The sequence below is a fragment of the Esox lucius genome, chromosome 4 (genome assembly GCF_011004845.1).
Source record: "Esox lucius isolate fEsoLuc1 chromosome 4, fEsoLuc1.pri, whole genome shotgun sequence".
In the NCBI taxonomy this organism is placed as follows: Eukaryota; Metazoa; Chordata; class Actinopteri; order Esociformes; family Esocidae; genus Esox; species Esox lucius.
The window spans coordinates 21,813,216-21,831,110 of NC_047572.1; the positions used below are offsets into that span (position 1 = coordinate 21,813,216).

General features: G+C 42.0%; 3 protein-coding genes across 11 annotated transcripts; all 3 read right to left on the reverse strand.

Annotated features, from left to right (window-relative positions):
• Positions 1-13: 13 nt before the first annotated feature.
• On the reverse strand, positions 14-4,355 carry LOC105030325 (heterogeneous nuclear ribonucleoprotein A/B-like). 3 transcript variants are annotated; one of them, XM_010904128.3, is made up of 9 exons: positions 4,233-4,355; positions 3,545-3,806; positions 2,980-3,148; positions 2,602-2,760; positions 2,380-2,511; positions 2,160-2,250; positions 1,320-1,490; positions 1,141-1,226; positions 14-713 (listed from the first exon to the last, which is right to left on the reverse strand). In XM_010904128.3, the coding sequence occupies exons 2-8, from the start codon at positions 3,784-3,786 to the stop codon at positions 1,156-1,158; spliced, it is 1,035 nt and encodes a 344-aa protein (XP_010902430.1). In that variant the 5' UTR covers positions 3,787-3,806; positions 4,233-4,355; the 3' UTR covers positions 14-713; positions 1,141-1,155. The 3 variants fall into 3 exon arrangements, with proteins under 3 accessions (XP_010902430.1, XP_010902432.1, XP_010902431.1); XM_010904130.3 differs by lacking the exon at positions 1,141-1,226; XM_010904129.3 differs by lacking the exon at positions 1,141-1,226 and having other exon boundaries at positions 1,292-1,490.
• A 2,870-nt stretch (positions 4,356-7,225) lies between these two features.
• Positions 7,226-13,701, reverse strand: nme5 (NME/NM23 family member 5). 7 transcript variants are annotated; one of them, XM_034291631.1, is made up of 6 exons: positions 12,975-13,701; positions 12,578-12,729; positions 8,746-8,951; positions 8,313-8,413; positions 7,871-7,989; positions 7,226-7,773 (listed from the first exon to the last, which is right to left on the reverse strand). In XM_034291631.1, exons 2-6 carry the CDS (start codon positions 12,701-12,703, stop codon positions 7,663-7,665), a joined length of 663 nt encoding a protein of 220 aa, XP_034147522.1. In that variant the 5' UTR covers positions 12,704-12,729; positions 12,975-13,701; the 3' UTR covers positions 7,226-7,662. The 7 variants fall into 7 exon arrangements, with proteins under 7 accessions (XP_034147522.1, XP_034147521.1, XP_010902439.1 ...); XM_034291630.1 differs by having other exon boundaries at positions 12,578-12,734; XM_010904137.2 differs by having other exon boundaries at positions 12,902-13,701.
• An 86-nt stretch (positions 13,702-13,787) lies between these two features.
• On the reverse strand, positions 13,788-17,568 carry rack1 (receptor for activated C kinase 1). Its single transcript, NM_001304096.1, is given in 7 exon segments — positions 13,788-13,899; positions 14,177-14,287; positions 14,779-14,919; positions 15,235-15,345; positions 15,904-16,147; positions 16,641-16,812; positions 17,404-17,568. Coding segments are annotated over 7 exon segments (954 nt in total). The 5' UTR covers positions 17,513-17,568; the 3' UTR covers positions 13,788-13,833.
• Between the last annotated feature and the right edge of the window lie 327 nt (positions 17,569-17,895).

The window sequence follows — 17,895 nt, forward strand, 5'->3', positions numbered from 1 at the left end:
AAGGATCCACGTGTAATATAAACCAAAAGTTTATTTCTACCAATTTGCCCAAGACACTAGAGGAATGAGGTTCCAGTGAGAGAGGGAAGGCCCTCTTACATTAACAGGCTTGCGCTCGGATGTATTGTATCGTTTGTAACACTAGTAAAGCCACTTTTAAAATTGCAGACAAGATGGGAAAAAATCTCCGTAAAAGCCCAAAAAAATGCTGGTTGTCCTCATCTACTAGCCAACTGCAAACATTCACTAGACAAGCTTACAATGAAACCTTTGATTAGTTTTTAATCCATTATCTCGCCTCACCCCACATCTGAAGCCATGCAAGTCGCATCAAACACTCAGCACGGGAAAATAATGTACTAAGTCTAGAAACACCAAAAGAAAGAAAATACTAATTTGTTTTATTTCAAAAGCTTCTGAAAGCTCTGCTCCTGTTTGTTGGTAAATCCAGTAGACATGTAAAATACAACCATACAATACATTAGATTCAAAAAGGTACCAAAAAGTACAGTAAAAATAACACTTCCATTTCTGGAAATGTAAATGGACACAAAACAATATAAAATAAAAAGTGGAAAAGTGACATTTGCTTCTCCAATTCCTCACTTGATCTGTACATGAGTCCAAATTTCTGCCAACTCCAAAGGAAAAGCCATTGCCCATGTTCGCTGGGGCCGGATCATGGGTTTCTTTTTTTCTTATTTACTTTAGACCTTAAGAGAGAAACATGTTGCTTACAGTTACTGAGAATTACCAAAACGGCATTGTAGTATACACACACATGGAAACCATGATGTTTATGAATGAGTTTAAAATGTTGTGTTAATGAACACACACCCAGAGACAAGAACACCAAGGAGGACATGACCACTAGCTGCCATACCTAGCACCCCATCGGAAAGGCCCTAACGCTTCTACTAGGTCAACCACCACCTCAACCCTTATTGATCAAGTAGTGTTTGTAGGGATGCATCTTAAAATGGTTGGCACATGGAATGAGTCCATTATTAAATGATTTCCACCCCCACATTAACAAACGTTTGAATGGGATCCGACTAGATGGGAGAAATTTTGGAGTCAAAGGCACAAATGGTTACAGCTAGATTGTCATATCACCATAGATGATGCAAAAATGCATACCTGCACTACATGTGATCAGTATGGCTTGTAGCTACTCTGGTGGCCTCCACGTCTTGGAGTTTTCCCATAGCCTGCATTGCCCTGGTCTGGAGGACAAGAAAGAAAGGGACTGAGTGTCTTCCGTACGTCAAGGACCAACAAAGTTTCTCACATTTGCGTTCTGGGTGGTTATCGCTTACTGTAGTCGTAGCCACCCCCATAGCCATAGTATCCAGCAGAGTAGTCGTAGTTGCCATATCCCCCGTATCCCCCGTAGCCTTGCTGTCCACCGTAGCCGTAGCCCTGGTTACCGTATCCCTGGTTCCAGTAGTTGTTGTATCCGCCACCTTGATTCCAGTTCTGACCCTGACCTGAGAACATACATTTCACTCCACTTACAGTAGCGTGTATATTCACTCCCACCCCACGCTCCTACTGGCCCGCTGTGGGAATTTAACCAATTTAACCCAAACCGTGTCATTGCAGCCGGCAAGATCCTTGAATAGATGCACATTCAAGATGCCTATTTATTGGTTGACCGATTGGCCTTGTTCACATCCATTTACAAATTAACCAACCAAAAAATTATAATGTAAAGAAACAAGAACTTGTCCTCAAGAGGGCACTTTTTACATTTGTTATATAAACTAGCAACTACTGGGTGTCTAGTTGCGAGGGCTGTAGCTAGAAGATGTCCAGCTCAATGAAGCGCCAAAAACATTCCACAGTAGAGTGTTAAGTGGTTACAAAAGAAATGCCATGCCCAAACATAGGTCAGCACCATGTTAAGCATGATCAACTCTGTGGTACACCTTCAATGAAGCCTGTGAAATGTGGCGTTTCATATTTTGTAACAATACTATCCCAGCTCTTATTCAGTTTTTCCACAGACAGATAACATACATAGGGTGTTTTGATGTACAGTTTGAGACATCCCATTTAATTTGATACACCCATACTTAACATCTGAGGCAACACTTAAGCTACACTAACTGCTGTTCCCAGGTTTTAATCTGCACACGGCGCATACACACACTAACCTCCACGGCCCCTGCCTCTTCCTCCACCTCCACGGCCGCCATACTGCTGTTGCTGGTACACTTCTTTAGGCTGGGCAATTTTGATCTCACACTGAAATGGATCAGAAATAAAAAGATTTGTCAGACAAGGGACCGAGGTGACACGGCACAGACTGCAACCCCACAATGACAGGTATGATAATGATAATGGTCCACACGTGATCTTCGGTGCCATTCTCACCTTGCTTCCGCTGACGTTATGGAATTTCTTTTCTAGCACTTTTTTGACTGGAGTTTCATCCTTATACGTGATGAAAACGAACCCCCTTCTCTTCTCAGTCTTTGGATCCTGTGGAAGCTCGATTGTCTCGATCTGCATGAAAAGGGAAGAGATTTTTTATTTTAAACCTTAATGGCAACAGCCATTTGCCAAAGTAACACACCCAAAACAACAGAATTGTACCTCGCCAAAGGTGCCGAAGTACTCCTGGATAACCTCCTTGTCTGTGTCAGGGTTGAGGCCACCAACAAATATTTTCTTTACAGGCTCCTTCTTCATGGCCATAGCCTTTTTGGGGTCAATTTGGCGCCCATCTAGCCTGTGTTCCTTCTGTTCAAGTACCTAGAAAGAGAATGACAAGAAAATGAATGGCAAATCACTTGCCATGGTGCATTGTGTGAATGTTATCTTGCACGGTTCTCTTTAGGTAGGTAATCACCGCAAATAAGAATTGGTTCTCAATTAACCTGGTAAAATACAATGACAATATCTGCACAGTTGTAAAATGTTAGCTGAAAACAGTATGCACAGTCCAAAAGTACAAAACCAGAAATGTTTTACCTTGTCTACGCTGGCTGCTTCTTTAAAGAGAATAAATCCAAAGCCTCTTGAGCGGCCAGTTTGCTGGTCCATCTTTATGGTGCAGTCAGTAACTTCACCGAATTTAGAGAAGTAATCTTTAAGATCCTTCTTACTCGTGTCCCAACTAAGTCCTCCAACAAACATTTTCCTAAAAATAAAAAAAAATTACAACATTAAAATGCGATGGTCGAGCAACACCAGCGATCTTAGGCGTTAGAGAACATCTAGTGCACATCTGTTGCCATTGCTGACGTAGGATGGCAGCGGGGCCTAAGATTTAATGTCCAAAACCACGCAGGCACATAAACCGCAAATCAGTTTGATCAGAAATCATCCCGACATTAAAGTACTAAAAAATGGGAGTTTTGGGGCCTGCGATGGACATCGCCGGTCAGCGAGCGTTACATTTCATCGCTCAAAGTGCCCATCCCCCCTTCGCTCCGCACATGGCGCCAACAAAGCCAGACGGAACAAAGGAACGATGCAAGCCATTAGTTCTCTGGCGAGGTCGAACAAACTAGTTCGGATATTTATCGAAACTCACCCTGCGTCCTCCTCGCCTTTGCTGGCGTTGATCTGTCCGCCTTCACCTTCTGAGGCACCATTTTGTGAATCTTCTCCCTCTCCTTCTCCCTCTACTGCCGTCTCCGTCTCTGCCTCCTCCTCGCCTTCATTCAGGGCTTCGCTATCTTCCGTTTCACCAGCGGGCTCAGCCCCGTTAAAATCCTCCTCGCCTTCGTGGCCGTTTTCTGATGTTTCCATAAGCTGTTGCTCGGAGTCAGACATTTTAAACTAGGATCCTTTTCCTACAAAACAAAATCTTGTTACAAAAGGACCTGTGCTATTATGTAATCAACTCGTCGTACATGCTTCGCCATTTAGCTATGCCAATGCATACATTCCCCCACCATTTTAGCTAGCAAGATTGTTTCACACACATGCACATAAAGCAATTTTTCCAGAACGCAAAAGCGATACATTGTCATTGTAATTGACATTTTGAACCAGTTTGCAATTAAGTAACAATTCGTGCATCCACTGAAAAGTAACAATTATATATCGCCAAACAAACAATATACCCTGTGTCGCGCCGATAAACCACTAGCATGAACCATACCACTCCGTTACATAACGCTAAGGCCGCACGAGCAAATGTTCGGCATTATAATTGAAATATTACAACCCCTCTTAGCACAGAACACTCAAACAATGAAACCCATTACGGTACTTACACAAATAAAAAATAAGCTGAATAAATGTTAACGAATCCCCAACGACGCTTAGTGATCACACAATCAGAAAACGCTCAAGATGGATTCTCCCATACAACCCTACGTCGTGGTTGGTTTTATAGTACCGGCAAAATAGAAAAAACGACCTTTCTTTTTTATGGCCTCTGATTTGATCGAGAAAGCTGTCAGTCATAGCTACAGCCAATTATGTACCCGAAATAATATTTCACATTAAGTGTACACGCCCACCACAACACAGAACTTTGAGTACCTTTTTCTGATAAGGCAGAATATTCAAGGAACAAGGCAACCAGCCACAAATTTCAACTTCTGATATTTTGAATAGGAACACGTGTTGCTCTACATTTTAGTTCAAATGAAATAGTATATTTTATATAAAACGTAAATTTTATAATCAAATGTCTATGACAGTACAGCAGTTGATGTGGGTTACTGAAATTCGGTTTTCAGTAATAATAAATAAATATATACGTGTGTGCTATGACAAAAGGTTTACATTGGGAATCCGTGATTCAAAAAACAACAAAGCAGCTACAGTACAGTGCATAAGTAATTGGACAGGGTCACATGTTTGGTTTTGGCTCTGTACTCCAGCACTTTGGATTGGAAAATATACAATGATGATTGGGTTAAAACACTGGCTACCATCACACATTTTGTGAGTATTTTCATCCATATTGAATAAACCATTTAGAAATAACAGCATGTTTTGTACATTATACCCTCATTTAAAGGTGCCAAAATGATGTGCCCCATTGGCTACATGGCTGTTTCTTCTCTCATGACAACACAAGGACCAATGATGTGTCAGTGCAGGTCAACAGATTAATCAGAGTCAGTGGCATAGGTTAGATTTACATTTAAAATGTTTGCAAATGCCCATGATTCTGGAATGGGATAACCAACAAGCTCATTTAGGTGTGATGGTCGAGGAGCCACATACTTTTGGCCATATGGTGTATGTGCACTGGTGGACAAAATATCTCTTTGATTCTGCTAGACTAAACATTTCATTTCATATTACTTAGTTAAGAAATGGTCTGTCGTGTGTGCTCTTAGTGAAGTTACTACAGACCTCTGTATTTCAGTGTGTGGCTGATATAATGTGACAGCAGTTAGCAGTATTTTGTTAATGCCAAGTTTTATAACTGCAGGTTAATAACAACCCTAAACAGTTAATCATAATTAATATTATCCTCTATCTTTAAGTTGGGAAATCGGGTAGCAATAGTAAGATTTAGCATTGGGGGGCTAAGGTTTACACCCATGGCAGAGAAAGCTCATCTCCCCACCTGGCAGAAACTGTGGGCTGGTAGCCCACTCACTGGGCCAGTCAAACACACAGACCTCATTCGAATGTCACTCAACAACTGTAGGATGACATCAAGTGACCTAAAAGAATGGCAAACAGCAGCTGGGGTGAAGTGCACGGCGAGGACGGTTCAAAACAGGCTCCTAGGGGCAGGGCTGAAGTCTTGCAAAGCTAGAAAAAAGCCCTTCATCAATGAGAAGCAAAGAAGAGCCAGGCTGAAGTTTGCAAAAGACTATAAGGTTAGGAACGGAGTAAGTTCATCTTCTCTGAGGAGTCATATTTTCAGCTTTGCCCAACACCTGGTCATCTAATGGTTAGAGGGAGACCTGGAGGGGCCTACAAGCCACAGTGTCTCACACCCACTGTGAATGGATCGGTGGAGGATCAGGGATAATCTGGGGATGCTTCAGCAAGGCTGGAATCTGGCAGATTTTTCTTTGTGAAGGACGCATGAATCAAGCCAAGTACAAGGTTTCCTGGAAGAACACCTGCTTCCTTCTGCTCTGACAATGTTCCCCCAACTCTGAGAATTGGGTTTTCCAGCAGGACCAGGCTCCATGCCACACAGCCAAGTCAATCAAGGTGTGGATGGAGGACCACCAGATCAAGACCCTGTCATGCCCAGCCCAATCTCCAGACCTGAATCCCATTGAAAACCTCTGGAATTTGATCAAGATGAATCGTCACAAGCCATCAAACAAAGCAGAGCTACTTGAATGTTAGTGCCAGGAGTGGCATAAAGTCACCCAAAAGCAATGTGACAGACTGGTGGAGAGCTCTTCCTAAGTTAAAACATTAGTGAAGTCTTCCTAAGTTAAAACATTAGTATTTTGTTGTTGAAAAATGAATACAAATTTTTCTCTTTGCATTATTTGTGGTCTGAAAACAATGCATCTTTTTTTGGTTATTTTGACCAGTCATTTTCTACAAATAAATACTCTAAAGGATAATATTTTTATATAGGAGTAATGTTGTCAGTAGTTTATAGAATAAAACAAAACTGTTAATTTTACTCAAACACCTATGAATGGTAAATCCAAAGAAACTGAAAATGTTCTGTTTTTCAGAGCTGTATTTTCTAATTCCGAGTGTGTAGTCTGGTCGTAATAATGACGATTTACTTAGGAAAAGGTTATGTTTGTTTCTCAAAGACATGTGGTTCACCACAAATACGAAATACATCCACAGATTTCGATTGGGTTATATTTATAATTCGTACCACTAGATGTCGTGTGCCATGTTAACAGTGCATTTGATAAATGACCTTGAACTTTATTGATTTGGCGGCCAACTTCGTTTAGCTAGCAGTTGGACGGAAGGAAGGCATTATTCTCGTGAGCACCTGTATATTTTTTCCCACCCCTTTGCAACTAAAATCCTGTACGTATTCCCCAGGCCTAGTAACATTCTAGGCCTGGTTTAAGGGGCTACGCAATTGCTTACCGTACTGCCACCACACCATTCTAAAGAGTTTGAGCCTTTCTTATTATAGAGTTTCTTTGATAACAAGTGTGTGTTATCTGCTTTCGCGGTCCAGCAAAAATCTAACATTGGACAATTGCAGGGTTAGACAGTTTCACCCTTTGACATGTCAAAACTAAAACATTCATATTTATTTATAATACATGAATGTTCTTCCAAACAAAGAAATGCCAAAATGCAGTAAGAAGATTTGTTTTATTATCCCCGGACACATAAATAACATTGTAAAATGCAATGAATGATATCAAGAACCTTCAAACTAAATGAACTGGGCAAAAGACACTGGATGTTAGGTGCAGTTCTTATTTTGTGCAACATTGTAGACTACATTTGCTGATCAAAAGTTATCAGTTCAATGTTATCATATTGACAATGACAGTCTCACCTATAGTGCCTAGAATATCATACATCTAGAAAGTAGTCCCAGGTAAATATTGACCTTTTTTTTCTTTTTCTGTCCATTGTTTGTGTTATAGTTCTGTCATCTTCTCAATCAGTTCAGCAGAGATTCAACCAATCGCTATGGGAAAGCCATCCTCCCCACATCCCAAAATGAAAGAGATACCAAAAATTGAATTATAACATAGGATTCACCGGAATATCAGTTACAATGGATTAAGTAATTTGTCTGTCTCTTTGCTGGTATGTTGCTTCCTCCCCAGTTTCTCCAAAACAAATTGTAGGTTTGTTGGGATTGTTTCTGACCAGCCAATCTGCCAGCCACGTCTTCAGGAAAAAAACATAACTCTTTTAGTTGATAAAAGATGAAGAGAAGGAAATTAATACTAATTTTGTCCTTTTGTCATTTTACAATAATACTTACAAAGGGGTCGACAGGCTTCTGTTTGCAGAGCTCAGTGAGTCCGCTGAGCAGCGTGGGGCTCACAAACCTGCCCAGGTAGTCTTTAGCTGCCTCTCCCATGGGTATGGGCTCGATCACAGCTGGGCAGAGAGGGACGAACAAATGTGCGTACATTAGAAGTACTTATGTGGTTGGTCCACCTAGCTATCTTCCTATGCATGCACTAATTGTAAGTCGCTCTGGATAAGAGTTTCTGCCAAATTACTCAAATGTGAGGTGTAAGTGTAAAACATATATAGACAGGAATAACCTTATGAGTCAATAGTAACCTGTTTTACTTTCTGTGTGTGTGGCATTCAACGCACCTGTAGCCCAGGCTGTTCTTGTCAAGATAAGAACTTAATGGACCTATGGGAAACCAATGGTTTATTTCAGGTATGTAATGTGTTTTCATCTAACTCACAGTTGGGAAACATAAACTTTAGTTCTCTCTCGGCTGAGGAAAACGAGTCGCTGCCATGCACTGCATTCCTCATGTCAGTAGTACCGTACTTGGCTCGCAGACTGGGGGAGAGATACAACATGCAGAGGTATCTTACAGTTAAAGGGCTGAGGCGTACATAAAACACACATGCAGAGCACTGATCTCAAGCACACTTATATCACTGTATATGGTAATGCAAGCAGTAGAGACGCTGCAGTGTTAATCAAAGAACTGGGCCTACTGGTATTTACAATGGATGAACAACATTTTAAGTCACAGAATAACAATGACCCATTGGGTAAAATCAGTATGATTCAGATAGAGGATCAAAGTATCAATCTCCAAAGCAGAAGTAAAAAAAAATATATACAGGGAATGGTAGAGGGCTGGAATCCTCTGGTTTCTGACTGACCATTCTGGGTGCATCTCCCTGGCCTTTATGCAGCTGACAGGTCCAATCATGGTTTTCCAGTGGGCAATAGCCTGGTCTCTGGCCAGAGCCAAGGCCATGATGGATCCAGAACTCATAAAGGCCGTTAAGCTGGGGAAGAAGAGCTTCCCATATTGCTCTGCGTAGAAGTCACTGCACTGCTCTGGACTCAGTTGCAGCTTCCGCTTCTACACCGAACACAAGAAGACAAACACACACACATTGTACAACCCGATAATGAACAGATAAAAGCAAGCGTACATGGCAGACGCTGAGCTTGTCTGAACATGGCTGTGGCTAAGCAAAGCATTGCAACCAGTAATCCAGTCAAAGGTTTGGGTTGCCCATCCTCACTTTGGTTTATGATACTAAGCTAGGAGAGTACATTTTATTTTTTACTTGATACAGGACCTGCTCATAAAATAAGGCTCATTAGTAAAGACTTAATTAACCTGTGAAACCTTATTAATGGGGCATGACCTCAACACGGTAAGTTCATTGGATTGTTAAATACATCAATTTAAAAAGCAAAAGCATGCTAGCTGCTCGTGTACTCCCAATTCCATAACCAGCATCAAAAACGGTGCACTGGTGGATACATTCTGCAAGGTGGTTAGGAGCATTAAATAGCTATACACCTTTCATATAAAGACCAAAATCCCAGATATACAGCTCCAGAAAAAACTCAGAGGCCACTGCACCTTTTGCTTTCCTTACCAAAAAAGTCAAAAGGGAAGGTTTTGAGTGAGGAACAGAAGGGTTAAAATTAAGAGACCACTGCAAATTGACTGCAAACTTTTTTGGAAAGGAAAGAAAAAGGTGCAGTGGCCTCTTAGTTTTTTCCGGAGCTGTATATCATTGCTACACTTATTTGCACACATTTTATTTTCAGACTTTAATTCTATATTAAAACAAGAACCCAGGCAAGCCTAGTTCAGCCGGCCCACAATAGAAAGTGTTGCCATCTCGAGATTCAAACCTGGGTCGCCACGTTAAAGGCTGTGTCATTTAACCACTACATCATGGAGCTGTACAATTGCCGGGTGTCAGTATAGCCTCTTGTCCTCTATCCTCTTTTGCCACTGGCCATTTTAATAGTTAATTGGCCATTCATGAATGACATTGATACAGTTAAACTGACTAACGTTTTTACTAAGTTTACCTCCACCACAAATAGCGTCTATGTATGGCATTTGCCACTGGCTGTTTTAACAGCGTTTTAGCCAGTAATAGGCTTTAACGGTATCTACTAACTTACTGGAATAGTCAAAAGAATTGAGCAATTACTAGCGAGTCTGCCAAAGCTATTTCATTTCATGGCATAAGAATGTATATTTTTCTTTCAACCCACTAAGCCACGGCATTACACGTTTCAGCAGTTGCTCTATTGAGGATTGTGTTAAACTGACTAACGTTTCTTATTAAGTTTACCTCCACTCTAGCGTCTATGAACTGTATTGCTTTTGCCACAGGCCGTTTTAACAGCTTATTAGCCAGTAATAGGATTACTAGTATCTACTAACTTCTTAGGAATAATCATAAGAATTGAGCGATTGCTAGCGAGACTGAAGGTTAACCTTTCCATGTCAGAAACAGTCGCAATATAACTGTATCCAGTTTAAGTTAAGGCTTACTATAACGTAACTACTGTACGTTGTAGCCAGCAAATGTGTTTGTCTATCCTGACCCAAAATACATGCACAGATGTGTACTTCAAAAATCCACCAGAAACAGTCACAATATAACTGTAAACTGTTTTACAATAATGTAGATACTGAAGGTTTTACCAGCAAAGTTTTTGTCTATACGGAATAATTTATAATGCATACTTCGCTTCGCCTAGGAGGAGATACGAACATGGGACCTATAGTTCACAAGTCCACTTCTCTAACCACTACGCTATTTAACAAGGTGCAGTCAGTCAGTCAGTCACTCAGAGACATTCGCTCTTCTTGGCCGGCTCCGCTTATGCGGTCTGGCAAAACGACAATGGGAAAAGTATGTTTCTTGCTGAAAGAGAGGGGGGCAGGATTCAAACCCATGCTGCAGCAGTACACATGCAATGAATTAGGACCATGTCTGAGGCCGCTTGACCACACCATAAAAGCATTTTCATACCAGTTTATTATTCCACACTGCTCAAAAACAATTAAGGGAACACTGAAATCACACCCGTCTAAATTGAGGGCTGAAAATCAAAGTAAACAATTGTAATCACAGGCTGTTCCAACTGAATTTCATCCGGGCAACTCATAATGTGACTCAATATTATGTATGACTCCCACATGCCTGCATACACTCCTGACAACATCTGGGCATGCTTCTGATGAGATGGCGGATGGTGTCCTGGGGGATCTCCTCCCAGACCTGGATCATGTCATCAGTGAGCTCCTGGACAGTCTGTGGCACTACTTGGCGGTGTCGGATGCACCGATACATAACGTCCCAGAGGTTCTAAAGCGGGATTCAGGTCTGGGGAATGTGAGGGCCAGTCAATGGCATCAATACCTTCGTCAACTGCCTAAACTCTCTGGCCACAAAAGGCCGGGCACCGTCCTGCACCAGCGTAAAGTCTGACGATTTAATCCCGGTATCTAACAGCAGTCTTGGTACCGTTGGCTAGCACGTGGAGGTCTGTGCAACCCTCCAAGGATATGCCTCCCCAGACCATCCCTGACCCCCTGCCGGATGTTGTTGCAGGCAGCATAACGTTCACCACGGCATCTCCAGACTCTTTCACATCTGTCACGTGCCCTGTGTGAAACTGCTCTCATCTATGAAGAGAACAGGGCACCAATGGCGGACCTGCTAGTTCTGGCATTCTCTGGCGAATGCCAATCGAGCTGCATGGTGCTGGGCTGTGAGCACAGATCCCACTAGTGGCTTGAAATTGTACTGGGACACAGCTAACCTTGCAACGACACGTCCCATCCTGGAGGAGCTGGACTACCTGTGCAACCAGAATGGGCTGCAGGTACCGCCCCATGCTACCAGTAGTGACAAGAACACTAGCAAAACACAAAATTAGAGAAGCAGTCAGGAAGGATAAGGAGAGAGCAACTGTCTGTAGTCACCACCGCCAAAACCATTCCCTTTTTGGAGGATGTCGTTTCTCCAGTGCAGCTGTTGTCACTCATTGGCAACAAAATAGGTGATATTGATTCACAATTGCTTATGCTTCCTAACTGGACAGACTGTTTTCCCTGAAGTTTATTTGACTTGGTTTTATACTGTGATCATTACATATTCCCTTAATTTTTGAGCAGAGTATTAAAGGGGTAGGGAGATAAAACAAGAGCAGAGTATTACAAAGGGGTAGGGAGGTAAAACAAGAATGGCCAGTGGGGCTATAACCTAGCAGAGAACAGGTCCCAAGGGTAAAAGGGTGCTCTTGACCCAAAGGTTACATTGATAATGGCTTTTTATTGAATATCAGTAAACTACATCTAGGAATCTGAAGATACATTTTTACAAAAGGACTTGATCACACCTGCTGTGATATTCAAATTGAATATCATCTATGGAATAATATACATTATTTGGGAATAAGGGTTTACATAAGAAACATGTTTTGAGTCACATAACTATTACAATGAGCGAGTTAGCTAGATAAACCCGTAATGTTATTTTTGTAGAATCGTAATGCGTAAAACGTATTGTTTAGCTTGTAATTTGTTTCTAGTGTAATAACCATGTTTTTCAGTTGATTAAAAGAGGTATATATTAACGGGGATATACTGCCAGCGCATGTGCCGCTGAAATGTTCGCGGATAAACAGCGGTGCGGCATGTCTGAATACACAACGAACACCCACCTGTAAAATAGTGAACCCCGCTCTGAGAATGAGTTCCTCTATCTCCTCTGCTCGGTGTATTGCGTCAGGTTTGATCAAGGCGAGAGTTCTTTCCACGTAAATCGGATTCTTTGGAGTTTCATCCATAACGTTAACTCTCGACTTAACACCCCCTTGACTTAGAGAAAATCAAAACTTGGTTAGTATCTGTTGACCAATTATTGCAATAGGCAAACGGCTTTCGACAAAAATGCTTGCTTAAGTTAAACGTTGCTAAGCTAACAGCCACATTGGCCAACCTTTGCGCATAATGAACTCACAATGTGACAACCCTTGCCAAATTACCAATCAAAACAGATGAACAGAAGCCTGTTAAAATGCAAGGATGGCCGATACAAGATAAATAGTTTTCAACCACCGCGAGAAAGTTTCAGCTCGCCAGATGCATAGCTAGCTATTAATCCGGGTCGATGTTGTTCTCATTGTTGCTTGGATACCAACTACGGAATGGGATTTGTACTTCAACCCAGTGGAAAAACGAAGCTGTGTACCATACATGTATAGACATCAACCGAATTAAACTTAGACAAGACGTTTCTCATTTACCCCCCCTCCCCCATTTTTTTAGATTTGACATGGGCTCAACATGCATTAGAAAGCGGTAAAGGGCAGTGTTATATTCTATGAGCAGCTTCGGACCAAGGTTTCACGTGCTCGAAAGGGGGTACATTTGTATTTAAGGAAGATTACAGCGCAGGTTCTGGCCTAAACTGAATGGAACCAAAGCGACTCAAATCTCAAACCCGGCAGTGAGATGCGGTGGCCACCAAAACATTTCATGGCAGTCTAACAGCATAGGACCTATTGACTTCCTCATTAGGTTTGAGAGAAGGGATGCCTCAATTCTTCAAGACAACTTCAGAAGCACACGCTGTTAATCTGCACATTTATGGTTTCTCATCACAACTCCATATTTTGGCCTGACATGCACAAATCTGGTAAATAAACATCTGAATCACTGGTTTCATTCATCATAAGTCATACTGCCCTCTACTGTTCTAGTACTGAGTCTAATCTTAAATGTAACTTGAAGCCTAACCATAACTTAAAAGCCAAAAGGCTAAATATGTTCTCCATTTGATTTTAGACTCAACCTGGCTATATAATCAGTGAGGCCTTTGCACCCTTTACAGAAAGGGTTCATACAAGAAACACAAGAAACTCAAGTTCATTTAAAACTGTATTTTATTTTTGTTGCTGAATCTGTGAAATGGTACTTATCGGGTTCCAATGGTAACCTGCCACACTCTGATCAGGTTATCAGTGTAGCCAGCAAACAGGGTCTGTTGAAGAAAAGCAGTAAACAATTGTATAAAAAAAAGTTTACAATATATCAGAATACACAGGCAACACCATTCCTTATGTTAGAGCTTGTATATATTCTAGTACCTGTACCCATCATCATTGCAGGACTTGTCATCAGAACCAAAGCTCAGGCAATACATGTCACATTGTAATCACAGGGTAAGGCAACATATCTTGCTCCAAAAACAGAAAAGTAACATGACACTATTCTAGAAGTTCTAAAGCATCTGAGGCATGAGAAGTAAGCATATGTACCTGTCCATCAGCAGACCAGGCCAGAGAGGTGCACTGTGGGGGCTCAGCCTTGCTGTTGGTGCTGATCACTTCCTGTCTCAGCTCATCCACAATGATCTTACCCTCCAGATCCTAACAGAGGAGAAAATATGTCAATAGGCTTGGAGGAAGGGGATGTAATTGTTTGGCCCAAATATACTTGATATAAAGTGGACCTGGCAGTCATTTTATATACCCCAGAAATTAGTGGTATAGGAGCTCAGAAACAGCCTCTTTATCATCACTAGATTAAGATTGAGTTGAAATGTTTCCATCATTGCTCATTAAAGGGTGACTCAGTCAAATTAAGTTTCCACAAGCAGCATTACAGACAGAATAGCAACATACAAGATGAGTCACAATATCTGCATAAATTGACATGGCAAATCAGTAGTAGCCAGACAACCAATAAGGAAAAGTTGTGCATCAAAGTTGTTGCAGAAAGTAACCCACAATGCAGTCCATTTTCTGCAGCTACACCACTTTTCAGAGTCAACTTTGAACTAGGGTGGTATGGGACTACACCAAAATGTTTCTTCACTATTAACAGCATGAGTGCAGATTTCGGTGAGTAGTGGGCTTACCCAGATCTTGATGCTGGGCCCAGTGGCGGCACAGAGCCAGTAGCGGTTGGGGCTGAAGCAGAGGGCATTGATGTTGTCACCACTGTCAAGGGTGTACAGATGCTTGCCCTCATTCAGGTCCCATAACATGGCCTGACCGTCCTATTGGAGGGAATGGGGTTCAGGCAAATCAGCAAAAGAATTATGAAATGCTTGTGTCACAGACATGAAAGCAACCCTAGTTGACTAAACCCTCAACAAAAATTATTGTTTGGTACTGGTTGATTTCAGAAACAGCCTCTTTATCATCATAATGAAACAGACAGCATTAGAATTTCCATCATTGCATAAACCAGCACATCACTATTCCACACTGCAATTTACATGGCCACATATACCGAGCAAGGTAAGATACGGGTAACCAGTCAGAACACTTAAAATATTTAATGCAATACATTTGTAAAAACGCTTTCATACCTTTCCACCAGATGCACAGAGGGAGCCATCAGGAGAGACTGTCACTGTGTTCAGGTATCCAGTGTGGCCAATGTGGTTAGTCTTCAGCTTGCAGTTGGCCAGATTCCACACCTGAACAAGGGAGACCAAGTTAAGGTACATGCTTAAGCAAAATAGCCAAGTTGTTCACCTCTTAGTTATCTTAAGATGAATGTACTGATGAAGTTGGTCTGGGTTAGTGTCTGCCAAATGACTAAGTGGGACAAACCCAGTAAAGTATAAATAATTGACATTAACAGCATGAAAGCAGTCTAGTTCCGGTACCCATCATCATTGCAGGACTTGTCATCAGAGCCAAGGCTCAGATAATAAATGTCATTTTATAATCACAGGGTACTTCTAAACAGTCACATGACTATCCACATTACACCACACCTTAAAACCCATTTTAGAAGACAGGTGACTACTGAATATAGACCGTTAAACAGCAGTTTGCATGTTCCTCCCCAAGCAACATGCACAGCTGAAGATCATGTTGGTTAGTGGTAACAGGACGGCAGTAGATAACTTGTTTTTGGAAGAGCTTGGCAATTGGAACGGGGTGATCCTGTAACCTCTAAACAAAAATCTAAATCGTTCTACTTAACGGAGGCCACCGTCCAGGCGTGTCACTACTTGCGTTGTACTCACCTTGACCATTTTGTCCCAACCACAGGAGACAATGATGGGGTTGCTGCTGTTGGGGGAGAAGCGGACACAGGACACCCACTCAGAGTGGCTCTCGTCCTGGATAGTGTACTTGCAGACTCCCAGGGTGTTCCATAGCTTGATGGTCTTATCACGGGAGCCGGACACAATTTGCCGGTTGTCAGCGGAGAAAGCCACACTCAGGACGTCCTTGGTGTGACCTACAAAGCGGCGGGTTGTGGTGCCACTGGAGAAAAAGAACCGTTGAGTAAATGTAAATTCCACAGATTCACTTCACCACGAGCTCTTATAGGTGCTCAAATGAAACTAAAGTGGCATCCTATTATCGCATTCATGCCTCAGGAGCAGTTTGAGTTCAGAAACAGCCTCTTTATCATCACAGAGATGCAGTTGGCATTGGAAGTTTCATCATCACTTAGAACTAGTATCAACATGTAGGGTTCACGCACTTAGGAAATCCATATGGTCAAACATAGTAAAATGACTAAGAAGAAGCCGACCGCTCCAGTCAGCTGTGTAGTTGGCTTTTGATACAACTCCAGTGAGTTATTAACCAATCCTGGTCTTTATTTCAGACTACAAATCATTTGAACCATACCGAGAAAAAAAAACACCTACACACAACAGACCTCCAGGACAAGAACACCCTGTCAGTAGCTCAGAAAACACCCAAAATGAGCCAATCAACAAGCCTACTGACATTTCCGTAAAATACTTACGTGGTGAGGTCCCAGAGGCGGAGGGTCCCATCCCAGGACCCAGACAGGGCAAACTGTCCATCCGAGGAGATGACAACATCGCTCACAAAGTGAGAGTGTCCCTTTAGGGCACGCTGGGGGATGCCATAGTTGGTCTCGTCACGGGTCAACTTCCACATGATGATAGACTTGTCTGTAAAAATTTAATTAAAAAAAATTAAATAATGAAAATGTAAAGAAAGCAGTCAACCAGTTGGTAGGCACGTCTTTAGAAGTAATGCAGACTACCAAATCAAGAGGTCGGTATGGCGAAAAAAATCATCATGACTGACAGAATCAGCAAGTGCATTGTAAAGCATCTGTCCTAATATGTAGGGACGGGACGCCAGCTAGCCACTAACTACAACCACTGTCACACATGCAAAATTAACTTTTATATAAGCACATGAAATGGATCACTACAGTAAACACGTTTCCTGCATCTCACAGCAAGCCTAGTCAACCATTTGGCCACTTGGCGGTGCACGTGGAACTGATGTCGGTAAAGTGACGTTTGCTACGAGTCCAATGTTAGCATTTGGACATCATTTATCTGGGGAGAGCGTTTTGTCAACTACTCAATAAGATTCTGAGGCAGAATTTGGTAAAGGCCGTGCCCCCTATAATTTAAGATGTATACTGTCCAAAACGCATTCGTGGCTAAAGAAACATTTGCGAAGCTGAGGCTAGCATGTTAGCGGATAGCCATATTGGCGTCCATCGTAGCCGGCGGAGAAACGCTTACCTCGGGATGCAGACAAAATCATATCGGGAAACTGAGGGGTAGTTGCGATCTGGGTGACCCAACCATTATGCCCCTTTAGGGTCCCCCGTACTGTCATCTGCTCGGTCATTTTGGCGAAGTTTTAGTGTGCCTTTCGCAAGGATGGATGTAGATTAGTTTGAGGTCTAGGTTTCCCTAGGTCCTCTCACATTTAGGCACAGAGAAAGAGGAAGCAGAGACCCGGATGCAGAACCTTTGAGGGGTCGATCGCGCGCAGAGTACATTGGGTAGAACAGTTTTAACCCTTTCATGCCTGTGTGCTTTTGCGCTGATCGGAATTGTTGGTCTAATACAGAACAACAGAATACTGTAATATTATAAGAAAAGTAATACAAAAATATATAAAATAATGTCTTTATAACATCATAGACAGAAATCATACAATGTATGAAAAATGACGGTTACAAATGTAAGTGATATAAAGGTGTGAGAGAAGTAAGATCTATATTTAAA